The following is a 13,065-nucleotide window of genomic DNA, read 5'->3' on the forward strand; positions in this document are numbered from 1 at the left end:
TAAGGTGTGTAAGGCTCTGGTGTCTAGATACTGCTGCTGCGCGGAAATATCTGTTCGCACTTAGCAAATATACAGACTGCTGAATGGATCCTTTGACCGTTCATCGGCTTCTCGCTATGATCTCAATGGTTCAGTAAACTAAATATGATTCTCACGCCAGGGGTTTATCGGGCCTGTCAGCCAGGAGGGCTGTTAGTAAATGACGCAGACTAATAGAGGCTGTCTGAATATGAAATATCCTGTAGATTTCCCCCCTTCTTAGCAACGACAACAGCGCATTCTGCAAAACGCCATCAATCAATCAATCTTCCAATTAGTCAATCAAAATTCTTCACTCGATCTTAATCGAGTTGCACGACTTTCACTAAAATCTTGGGGACGTGCAGTCTAGTCAAGAATAGGATGATTCACCATGGTTCAGTAGAAAATTTCTTGTTACCAGTCAGCCTATGTAGCTCACGGGGCTTTTCAGCATTTGAGAGCAAAGAAAATTAGAGCTGCAGAGCCATGCAAACGAGTGATGAAACTACGAGAGGAAAGAGGCGGATGAAACTTATCTCTTATCATGGCTTCAGCCTTTCAGTCAACCGATTGCTCGCAAAACTGTCAGTAACGCAGACGAGGTACAGTCATTAATTTGGATAATGAGAGTGTTGATATAAGGGACTGAAATCTCCTTTCAGCGCTTCTTATCAAGGTAACCCAACGTCAGCTTACCCCGTCCTGTGCTACAAATCATGCTTTAGTACGTAGACATTCCACACAGCATGCGCTTGTTCTCTGGCTAGGAATTGCAGCAAACCTAAGTAACAATGTTTTCGGGAGACAGACACGTTAAATCTTAAAAAAATTACTTAAGGGAGATTACCTTTAATTTGGAAAACACAGCGGTCAAACGTTGGGCACAATTCCCCACGCAAAATTTCATAGGAAGACATTTGCATATGCGTAGACGTTTGACCGCAGCGTTTCTTTGATCCTCCAATCTGCGGATTCAAAACCTGACTGAGCCCTTAATTTAGACAGACTTGCTAAGATATAATGCTGTCAACACAGCGGTTAACTTTTAGGGCATGTGCGAGGGATTAATTTTGGCCGCCGGCGCGCCGATTTCCCGCGCAAATTTTCAAAGGAAGAGAAAACAAAGTAAGCGAAAGAAAGTTGAAACAACAAGTCGGCGAGAATATGTGGTTGATATAATACTTCCCAAAAATTCCCACATGTCTTGAATACATGAAGTTTCCATCTTAAGTTAAGGAGATAAGACTTGCTCCGATGCTGATATATTCCGTTTCCTGATCTTTACGTGTACGTTCACCACCCAGACTCCATAAAATCAACACATGCCGGGTAAATTATGTATAAAAACTCCTTCTAGTCACAAGAGGCTATCTGAGTATCACTGTCTTTGATTAAAGCTATGACAGATCTTCGGGGTCGCTCTTTTCGTAGGCTTTCGTCTTCCGCCGTTTTCTCGAGTCCTTTGCAGAAAGTTGCCTTCGAGAAAATCCTCATTATCATTAGCGCTGCAGGACACGCGTTACTCCGCCCGCGGGAAGATTTGAGACGAGTTGGGGAGAAGTTTGCCGGGGGTCTGGCACTAGCAATTATTATAGTGCTAGTGCTTAAGACCACTTGCAGACCTCCTGCCGGCTAGTCAGGCTAGTGTCATTCAAGGCCTCATGCAGTTCCCGAGAGTAAAGAAAACACTCGTGCCGAAGCGCTGATACTGATGAGGGCCTGTTTGTAGGCTACTGGGTAAGGGGAAGGGTTTTTAAGACCAGTTCTTCCACGAACACTGAAAACCGTAGTCCTGATTCAAGTTTTTAGAGTCTAAACCAGATGTCTGACTTTCGCTTTTGTGTTACTCACACTTTTGCTTCATTACGTAATCACCTATTGTTGACGGGAATATCAAAGACTTACTACTGTGCAAAGTTCTTTAGTAACACTCATCAAAAGTAAACCACTTTGGTAAATAGGATCAAATTTATCCAGTACGTGACGGCCTCTACTGTTTCCGGAAATGTCACTATTACACTAACCCAGATAACGGTTTGAAGCTTGGCCTCGTGAACATGGTATGAAGGTTAGAAATGGAAGGAAGTTGTTCATTCTGATATTGAGAAATAAGTAATTTTTCAAAGCCTTCTTCTGCAAACCCATTATTTTTTCATGTGTTGCAACTTGGCTACAACGAATATCAATTTATTGTGGTTCTCTCCACAATCTTAGATTTTTTTTTTGTCTTTAAAACGGTCATAGATTGCGACGACTTGACATAGCTGTCACCATGTTTGAATATCGGGACCCTTGTGCTTGGTTTACAAGCCGTAGAGAATATTTCTGGATCGGCCCCGTTTGATCCGCTGTAATTAAAAATGCAGTTCTTTATTTATATATACTCCTTTTGGCAACGTCAGGCACAACAGTTAATAGTCCTTAGCGATTAAATTTGTTCCATCGGTTTACCTCTCAATTAATTTATTTTCGTGTTTTATCGCAACTCGATCAATAATGGTTGAAAGTCGGAAAATCACGATATGAGAGTATCATGACGACTCCGTCACCACCTCAGGTGGCTCTCAGACGAATTTGTAGTCGTCTAGTCGGCAAAGCCAGTCGGGACTCGAGCCTAACGGGAGAACTTTGTCCGCAAGTTCGTGACAAATTTAACAACCACCTTAATTTTCACCCTTTGTTTAACCGTCAGACTTTGGCCGACGACAAGAGCCTGAGAGAGCGATATTCTTTGGCTATCAAAGAGAACAAACTATAAAAGTAATACTCAATGACACTTCTCACATAAAGAGTGCTCTTTCAAGTCTCCCCAAACGACAAGTGGGCGCCAATGATCACACCCTTCGGTTTTGACATGAAACGTTACAAGAGAGAACTTAAAAATTCTTTGTAACAAAACTTTACTTTTGTTTAACCAATATTTTAAGTTTTAAAATAATTAAGTCTCAACAACTATTTTTCAAAACAGGAAAGCTGAGCTTATTACGTTAAATAACGGTTGTGATGCCGAGGCAATAAATAATAATCTGTGTTCCGAAAACGAACTAAGAGTGTGTGCAGAAAGCTTATCTAGAAAGTTCAGTAGAAAACGTCCCTTATAAATAACACGACATTATTTGTAGAAACACTATATCAACATCTTAAAAAGTGAATACCATTTCGATATCTTATAAAGGAAAAAAATTAATAGTGGGCTACAAAAGAGTAGTAATATTGTTGACCATTATGTTGGTATCAAGATTAGTTTGGGCTCTAAAGAATTTCACAGCATCATCAACCACTGCATTCTAAAACTTTAGTCGAATCCTACAACTACTTTCTAGCTTATCGTTTAAGAATTGATGTAAAACTTGGCTAAGAATATAAGAGTTATCTAGTCTCTACGAGAAAAATGCTTTTAATTTACGAAATTAATTTACGGACAGCAAATTCATTTTACATCATAAATACTTTTGGGTTGTAGAGTGAAATTTTCGAATGAAATTTCATTTCATTTGTAAAATTTCGCCTGTAATGTACTAAGTTGCTATTTACAATTAACGATAACGATTGATTTTAAAATATTCGTGTCACTGGAGTGCTTTAATTAAAAATTTCCCAATGAAATTCGTCCGAGTCAGTCTTCCAATTGTAACTGTGGAAGTGGCCGGCGATTTACAACAGGAGGTAAGCTTTCTGGTGAAGCGCTCTTCGTCTTTTTCTTTTTCTTCTTCTTCGGAATTGGAGCATCTACAGTGTCTTGTCCTTTCGCTACATCTTCCGGTTTAATATCTTTCGTGATAACCCCAACAAGTTCACATTCCTCATTATTACTTGTCTGTGAATTCACTCCTTCACGAACTTTCCGTTTTTTCCTCTTCCTGGGACTTAGTACCAGTTCCTCGCCTTCATCATCATCGGCAAAAGTCATCCCACTAGGCCCCGGTCGGGCTGATGCTGTGTCAGTACCGTATTGGTCGACAACAATTTCCGCAGGTTGCTCTAGCTTAGAGGTCATGTTTGCGATTGCCGGCTGATTAATTGCAACCCGTGGGGTAGTGGATGTGATTTCCTTCAAGGATTCCTCTGAACCTGAAGGCTCCGTCATGCCCAGTGGCGAATAATCTTTGATTACTGAGGGTTGTTTAGACACTAATTCCTGGTCTTGTGATTGTTTATGGTCAACACTGGATCTGTGATGTTTAGCAGCAGCCTGAAGTGATTAAAACAGTAACAGTAAGAATAAACTGAAAAGAGAGGGTAGTTTTAATGTCGGTACCAGAGACTTTCTGTTAATATACCAAATAGACGTAAGAAATTAAACTTCTGACGCGCGATTCTATCTCATGAGCTGCACAGAGGTAAATAGAACTCGCCACTCACTTCCGAACTAACCAATCAGCGCGCGCGTAAAGCACGATGCCCTTGTGTACTAATAATGGTTACGATAATGGTTACAGTGGAGGCAACGACCAGAGTTGAAAAAAATATTCAGTACACCTCACAACTGGCTAAGTTGAACCGATAGTGTAAATGGGAACTTATTCAGTTCTGATTGGCCAAAAAGGAATGAACTTCTCATTAAACAATGACATAGCAAAAAAGTGAACTGAACGAAGTCTCTGAATTTCTTTTGGAATCCAAAAACCCCTCATGACAGATCGCGAAATCGGTATTCTTTTGTGCTCAGACCAAATAATTTTGTGCTATTCAGACTAATTCTCCCTAAAACAGAAATGTTTGACCTCATTCTCTAGGTTGGAATAGGGTCTATTAGGCATACCAAGCACATCTACTCACTTTCTGGCAAACAAATCGGATACACACCTTAGAACTGACTTCACTTATGAACTTGACAGTTGTCTCAACAGGAAGAGAATCCTCTGATACCTCGGACCTGCCATGATCACTTATTTCAATCCTTAAAATATTAAAGAAGACAAAAAAAATATCACTCTGTTGTAGGAGAATTCCAGTACACAGTTACAGTGTCAAAAAGATCTAGGCCTATGATATACATCTGTTGAAACCTCTTTCCTGCAATACTTTAAGACAACTTTGCTATAGAATCTCAACTGTCAAAGGTCCCTAACATCTGAAAGCACTCTTAGGGAAATTGCAAAATGCAATTGTTGTTTGCATTAACCCTTTAACCCCTAAGAGTGATTAGTATCTAATTTCTCCTTAAAATATCATCCCTGAATCACACATTTAGGATACAAGAATAAAGGAAATGATCAAAAACTAAAGCTCTTGATTGTTAAACAAATTCTCCTTGTCAGCCCCTTAGGAAATGTAAAGAGCATAGTATGGAGAGTTTGCATACTGATGTTAGGGTGTAAAGGGTTAACTTGATGAGACTCACCTTGGAGGTTCTGCATTCTCCCTCCTGTCTTCTTCAGGTTTCACTTTATTCTGTGAATTAAAAATACAAGAAAATCAACTGAACAATCTCACAACCAGAAAGGAAAGAAGAATACCCAATGATTTCACCTCAACAACAATGACACTTGGGAAGGCAGGACACTTCATTTACTGCTACATGTGAATGTTTTGAGTAAATGAGAAAAAAAAACCAATGAAAAAAAAAAAACCGCTGTACAGATAAAAGGTTGGAAAAAGAGGGAGAGGTCAATTAGGTGTGTTAATTCAAGTCATGAAGTAGTTCTTCCCACCCTTAGCAGCCGTGTTTTATTTCTTTTTTCAAATGATCAACACAGTTTTTTTTATATTCCCAAAATGCTCCCACATCAATACATAATATGTTGACTTATAACTGACTTGTACAAGAAGATGACTCAACTTGAGTCTAACAGAATAATGCAAAAGTACAGGTAAAACTCTCAGCTCTTAATTACCAAGACCTATTAGAAACTGCCAGATATGGCTTGCATAACTGGAAAGTTAGCAAATATGAGACAAAGCAGTGTTAAAATACCTTAAATAATTTTCTATTTGATGGTGACTTTGCGCCTGCTTCAACATCAGTGACACCAGCTTGGCTATCTCTTGAATTAATAATGAACTCGTATGTGGATATTCTATGACACACTGTTGAAGAGCACAAAGCAAATGGTTCAAAACCAATACATAACTTTGTCATTACTAGAGAAGTCTGTGAAATGAAACATACCCCAATAATGCACATAAGCTGACAGGGCAATCACTAGGCATTAGATGACAGAGAACTTTAAAGAAATCTCAATGGACTCCAGATCTGGTTCTCATTTAAGTGTGGAGAATATTTACATAACTTGATGACCATGCCGTAAACTTCCCTTAATAATATTAAATGTCAATTTCAACTTGGCATTCAACAATATAGTTGAGCATGGAAGTTATTATCAACAATATATGGGTTTGATCAAGTTGCAATCAGATGTCATGTTCAAAGCAAATCAACAACACATCTTTATCTTTTTTGCTTCATAGCATTGTATGTTGTATTAATAGGTTTGTAACAATGCTGATGAATGTCCTGTCAATGCTCCATATAACATCCATCTGTCAATATTCTGAAACAACAAACTTATCTTTTGCAATCACTGTTTTAACAGTCTCACTGCAAACTTAAAAAAAAAATTAGGAACTTGAAAGTCAGTTATTCCCAGCCCAAAATTTAACAGTAAGCCATTACTTGTTGTACTCTTTCCTGGTTTTCTGGCTCACATCTTAATTTCCTGAATTTTCCCCAATGCATAAAACACCTAACCAGTAGTGGGGCTTGATAGAATGCATGTTCCCTTAATGGAATAACCTTGCATATATTTTGAACCTTGTTAATTGCTATTTTCAACCAGTGGGATGCTATGTAATCACAGGTTGTTGTATCAGTTATTAATTGCTTCCTTACTTAAATAAATATGAAATCCAAGCAGGTGTCCAAGAAGAGCTATGGTAAGCAACAGTAGACCCAATATAACACCAAGGAATGCAACAAATACTTCATCAGAAGAGACTTCAACAAATACTTTGAACTGACCTCCTGAAAGACAAACACAGTGGTTGCTTTAAGTCACTTAAACAATACTTTCATTGGCACCTAGCAGTGAAAAAAAAAAAAACAAACAAAACCCAAGATTAAATTCCCAGGGGAGGGGGTGAGCAAAACTAAAGGTTTAGTAACTTAGTGTTACAGTCAATGGTTTCAACCTGGGGGTAACATATGATTGTGTGGTCTGATCATCTGGGTGAGTGTAGTCCTGAGAAGGACTGTTGGAGGGTAGTAGCAACTGACGTTTTGCAACTGGCCAATCAGGACTGACTTACACCACGTGAGTCTTACAGCCCATAACATAATGGCTAAATGACCAATAAGTTTACAAAAACTGGACATAGTGCATTCGACTAACAACAACTGGTCACTTGACTCTAATGATCACCTCTGCTCAGGTTGTCAAAACATCAGTCACTACTACTGCTGATGTAGGGCAATCAAAAGGCATTGGGTCACTACTACTACAGTTGTTCTCTGGACTACACTTAACTGGACAATCAGACCAAACTAGTAATACACTCTCCCACCAACACAGTACCACATTTTCTTTAAAAACTTACCCTCTAAACTATAACTCATTGTTGTCACCACTACAGTTAAGATAATCATAGGGTAATGTAATATTATCAGCCCAGTTAATAACATAAGTTGGCCACTATAGAGTAAAAAAGCTGATGTTTCCAGCATTAGCACTTCATCAACTGCTCTGACAAGGGGCTAACGCTCAAAACATCAGCTTTTAAACTCTTTATGGTGGCCAATTTACACTATCAACTCAGTTAATAATACTAAATTACCCTGTCATACCCTCCCACCAATGCAGCACCACAGTTTCTTTAGAAACTTACCCCCTTTAAGATTATCATAGTTGCATCCTTAATTACAAGATACTTCTCCCTGGTAACAAACACATTGTGGGATTACCATAGGAGTGAACATGAAAGTAACTTGTTCACAGCACAAATTTAATGGTAGTGGGATAATTTTGGTAGTTATTTCCTCATAAACGCTGTACAACACCATAGTTACAGATAAAAACAACCAAATTGTTTAAATGTACCTGTTAATGACTTAATGCCTTCTTTGTCCACAAAGTACATTACAAAGATGTAAAAATTAATCGTGAATACTGTTAATGCCAGAACAAAGGCACTAGAAACACAGCCAATAAACAATCTGTGGATTAAAGAACAATTCAAAGCATTAATATTTACTAACAATGAAAACATCTTGTCACAAACAATATTGAAAAAAATCATATCATAACAATTACAAACATAAGGCTTACTATTCTGGATAAAAGGCAAGCTGTTGAATGAACTTACATGCAAGACAAGAGTTGAATTAGCATACCTATAATTCTGTCCTCCTACACAGTTATTCAGCCATTTGCAATGATGGTCAAAATCAGATACACATTTGTTGCACACAGAGCAATGTTTGCTTTTGGGTCCACTGTTGAAATCGGAAACATTTCACTTATTACTTGTTATTTGTTGCAATTTGCATGACCAACAACACTGTCTTGTACAAATCTTCCAAAGTAATGGTTGCAATGAGATGATTTTTAACAAATCTTTCTAGATTCTTATCATCCAACCACAAAATTCACTTGTCCAGTATTATAAGGCCTGGCCTAACCCCTTTTTACATACCAGTAGTTATATCATTTATCATTTTCACAATCTCATGTATATTCAACAAAACAATATTTAGCTTAGCAACAAACATGTTCAGATTATGGTATAGACCTCCGTCCAAAACTTTGAAAGATGTTTATTTCATATTTTACACTAAAACAGTGGATAGCATTGAAGGCATGCACAGAGTGACTCCTCAAACTCTAAATATCCTTATTGTCATTCACCTCCAAGCAACTTGCACAGGAGTTGTGCCCAAAAACATTAAAAACAGCAGAATAAATGAGTCAAATTATCTTTTTGTTCCATAGTATCTCACTGTTTTAGTATATAGTAAAACAGCTTTTCATCTCTGTGTCAATGGCTGGCAGTCAATCTTTACATCGCCATATCCACCTCTAACCACCTTCACTTCTCTTAATGTCCACTAGCTTTAAGCACAAACTTGACCCTTTCTGTCATTCAGTAGAACTGTCCATAAGTTTTCTACAAATCCCTCCAAAACTTAGCAACTTCCCAGCAGAGTCTGAGAAGTTCCTGAATAGATGTTTCTACAAATGTCAAAAGTCTGCAAAAATCTAACTGGCTCTTTTCATAATTCTATAGTTTTCTCATTATCTTAAGGAAACATATTTATAAAAAGTAATATCGATAGAAGAGCTTACACATCAGCTTGGCAGATATAACAGTGGGAGTTTTCAATAACATGTTCATGCTGGCTCCTATCAAAGATTGCTTTGCCCTTTTGTGTATCACCTCTGATGTTAGGATCAGCTGGGTCTAAGGTCAGTGCCATCAAATGAAAAATGATGTGAACAACACAAAAACCACCTGGAATCTGAACACATTGGTTAAGGAAAAATGCCTTAATAATAGAGTTAACCAATCACAGTAGAGCATCGCAGTTTGGTGACATGTAGGCCAAACATAGTTCATGTCATAAAATGTGTGTGACTGCATTGTCAGACAAGTACAAACATATGTATCATAAATATTGTGGCTTCTTAAAAAAACAACAAAACTAAATGTGTTCTGTGAAGTTTATATGAAATAATTCATATTTGTACTGCGGTTGTAGATGAAAGTGAAATGTGATCATCGCAGTAAATTTTCCAATTTAAGCAATTGGAAAGAAGAAGCCTGAAAAAAATCAGGGCTTCAACGGGATTTGAACCCGTGACCTCCGCGATACCGGTGCGATGCTCTACCAACTGAGCTATGAAGCCACACATTGGGAGCGAGGTCAATTTATTGAGTTCATATCTTCCCGTGCAGTGAAATGATGTGAAGTTTATATGAAATAATTCATATTTGTACTGCGGTTGTAGATGAAAGTGAAATGTGATCATCGCAGTAAATTTTCCAATTTAAGCAATTGGAAAGAAGAAGCCTGAAAAAAATCAGGGCTTCAACGGGATTCGAACCCGTGACCTCCGCGATACCGGTGCGATGCTCTACCAACTGAGCTGGTATATAAACTTCACATCATTTCACTGCACGGGAAGATATGAACTCAATAAATTGACCTCGCTCCCAATGTGTGGCTTCATAGCTCAGTTGGTAGAGCATCGCACCGGTATCGCGGAGGTCACGGGTTCGAATCCCGTTGAAGCCCTGATTTTTTTCAGGCTTCTTCTTTCCAATTGCTTAAATTGGAAAATTTACTGCGATGATCACATTTCACTTTTAAATGTGTTCTCAGAGTAATAATATACATGAAAAAATTCCATGCTTCTAATAAGCTGAAAGCAAGTGTATTCTCATGTAACACAAGTATAAAGTTCTAACACAAATGCAAATTACAAATAGTATGCGCATGCCTTTTGAAGTTTGTCTGTCTTGCCTTCCTGTGATGATTGTCATGTAAATTATTAATGAGTGGTGACATGATTTGTCTTGCAATTTGGAGTAATAAGCTCTTTTAAATTTTTCAAAGATTACAGTTTGCACTTACCATATGGGCTTGTGCAATTTTGTTGTCTTCAAACAATTTACTTGTGCTTGTTAACACCAAATTGCACTGCAAATCATGTTATTACCTTTCCAAAAACTTTTCTGTAGCAGACATATATGAAGACTACTCTATCGAGCTCTGTTCTAAATTTTTCACAACCCAAACCTAAATATTTCTCTGCACTCACTGCCATATGTCTTTGATAAATTTACTTCTGAGAATTTGGTGTTATAAAAAACTTTATCCCCAATATGATGTTTCCTTTCTTACCATGACCTTCCTACTTGTAAATATATCAATGAAAAAAGAATCCTGGAAATGAAAGGGTTAAAACTCCTCTGAATCAGAACTCTAAAAGACAAGTACTCTGATTTTCAACTTAGGTAACTTTAACAAAAAACTACTTTCTTCAGCTTTACTCGTAAGTGATATATTCTAGACAATTGTTACAATAGCGGAAGCGAAGGTATAATTAAGACATTATGACACTTAATATATATTGTTCTTGCATGCAGAAGTCATTATTATGATGAAGAACATTTCCTATCTCCTACTTCTTCAACATTATTAGAGCTTTAGGGGCTGTCAGAACTATAAATTTGTCCATGCAATAACCAACTTAAAATTCGCTGCAGTGTAAAAAAAAAAAAACTATTTTCACAATTACAAGTTAATGAAGTCGTAACATAAATTTCTCCAAAAATTCAAGTTTGTTCCCATTTGCGTTAAACGCGAGGAAATTACAAAACTTCGAAGTAAATTTTTCATGGTTTACCACTTAGTAAAGGAATTATCATTGTAGCTGAAACTGAAGAACAACGGAGAAAATTTAATTATGACTATCCACAAAATCATAAGTTTGGAAATTCATTTCCTCCTCGGCAATAACTGTTTCTGTAAGCTTGATATCAGCCCGACTACTATTTAAAATTTAGGGTTAGATATGTTCAGGGAAAGTAGAAAAAAGATAAAAGTTAAACGTGTACACGAACTCTCATCACTCTTTGCTATAAAAACTCAAGTCATTAACAGACAGTCATTAGACATAAAATTACGTGATAAACACTTCATTCTCGCGCTTGAGTCGTATAATTTGTAGATTTCACCTTTTAGCGTTGTGCATACATTGATCTATATGAGTAAAAAAGACTACATCTTCCTGATTTTACGCATAACATTGAAGGAAAGCTCTAGAAGTCAACATCACCAAAGGATACAATGAATCCAGCTGCCTTCCATTCTTCAGGGAGGTAAAACACGAAGACACCAAAATAACAAACGGAGAAAAAGAAAATGAAAAACCACGCGACGAATTGAAGAGGATGCCATGGGCAAGACCAGCCATTTATTCTTTCCTTCTGGTTCATCGTCACAGTCGACGAAGCCCTCGACGAAGTTGCCGTACCGTCCGCTCCGTGAACAGGAATCATCCTAAGAAATCTGTACAAAGGAATAGGAAATGTGTGTTCAAACGATCGTTCCTCTGTGAACACAAACTTCACTGCAAAAACAGGAGGCTTGTAAGATTATAATACGTGCAACAAGGTTTTGAATTTTCCACTTTGACTCACAAAAAATTAAAAGATTAATGCTCGCAATCGTCCACAAAAATTAACTTTTCCTCGCCGAATGAATCAGACTCCATATCGCCATTGTCAACAATAGCTGTTTGCTGAGAAAGAAGGGGACGAGGGAGAATAAGCCCGATTGTCGCCATGGAGATTAATAAATAGGAGATTATGACGTATAAGGTGTGACACAGGCCAACTGGCTCGAGTCTCTTCGGGATTTCCCGCAATGCACCCGAGAAGAAATAAATTTCAACAGTGAACCTTTGAGGAGTCGCAAAACACAGCAGCTGCGAGTCTAAAAGATTCAAAAGAACATCTGAAGAAAGAAACAAACTTATTGATGGCGGCGGAATAAATTGGGACCTGTATTTCCTGTTCTCAAAAAGGAAAAACAGATAATTTCCACGCTGGCTACAAACGTCAACTTTATTTCTCATGATCATGTAATAAACAATCTCACCACACTACAAGTGACGAAAAGAATATCGTACACATTTGTAATTCGGCAGCTGTACAAACACAAACGACTCACTTCATTTACCTATTTCAACTTTTTTTCATAAAATGATCCTCAGAGTAAATTATACTTATTTAGAGCCACTCCTCTTCTTTTTCCTTTACGAGCAACTCTCGAGGCAAAGCAATATTCAAATATTTTCACACTAAAAAAAAACCTGACTGCGCATGAAGATTCAACTGAGAAATTAAGCGCAGTTCCTGTAATTCTCGCTTCAAGAGTATTTGTCTTCTTCTGGTCATGATCATGTGGAAACGAGTGGCTCCTGGGCCAAGAATTCTACCAGAGTCACCCATTTTCCTGACTAAGTGAACAGAAGAAACGAGGATTCCAGAGGGCACTAAGAACGAAGGCAAAGAAGGCGTAAAACAAGCGGCACGGACAAA

At 37.8% G+C, this 13,065-nt stretch overlaps 1 protein-coding gene across 1 annotated transcript; it reads right to left on the reverse strand.

Annotated features, from left to right (window-relative positions):
- Window positions 1-2,904: 2,904 nt before the first annotated feature.
- LOC113665849 (uncharacterized) lies at window positions 2,905-12,296 on the reverse strand. The gene is made up of 10 exons (XM_027181582.2): window positions 12,163-12,296; window positions 11,809-12,031; window positions 9,303-9,475; window positions 8,351-8,452; window positions 8,058-8,173; window positions 6,854-6,985; window positions 5,939-6,051; window positions 5,366-5,415; window positions 4,828-4,921; window positions 2,905-4,213 (listed from the first exon to the last, which is right to left on the reverse strand). Exons 2-10 carry the CDS (start codon window positions 12,019-12,021, stop codon window positions 3,638-3,640), a joined length of 1,569 nt encoding a protein of 522 aa, XP_027037383.2. The 5' UTR covers window positions 12,022-12,031; window positions 12,163-12,296; the 3' UTR covers window positions 2,905-3,637.
- Between the last annotated feature and the right edge of the window lie 769 nt (window positions 12,297-13,065).

Source organism: Pocillopora damicornis, chromosome 3 (genome assembly GCF_964200805.1).
Source record: "Pocillopora damicornis chromosome 3, jaPocDami1.2, whole genome shotgun sequence".
Classification (NCBI taxonomy): Eukaryota; Metazoa; Cnidaria; class Anthozoa; order Scleractinia; family Pocilloporidae; genus Pocillopora; species Pocillopora damicornis.

What these genes read in the sequence shown, in the direction of transcription:
- LOC113665849 (XM_027181582.2), bottom strand. Translation starts at nt 12,021, where the DNA reads ATGATTCCTGTTCACGGAGCGGACGGTACGGCAACTTCGTCGAGGGCT. An exon ending in TATATCTGCCAAGCTGATGT is followed by an intron (nt 8,453 to 9,302) that starts GTAAGCTCTTCT and finishes CGATTTCAACAG; the next exon opens with TGGACCCAAAAGCAAACATT. An exon ending in GAGAATGCAGAACCTCCAAG is followed by an intron (nt 4,922 to 5,365) that starts GTGAGTCTCATC and finishes TAATATTTTAAG; the next exon opens with GATTGAAATAAGTGATCATG.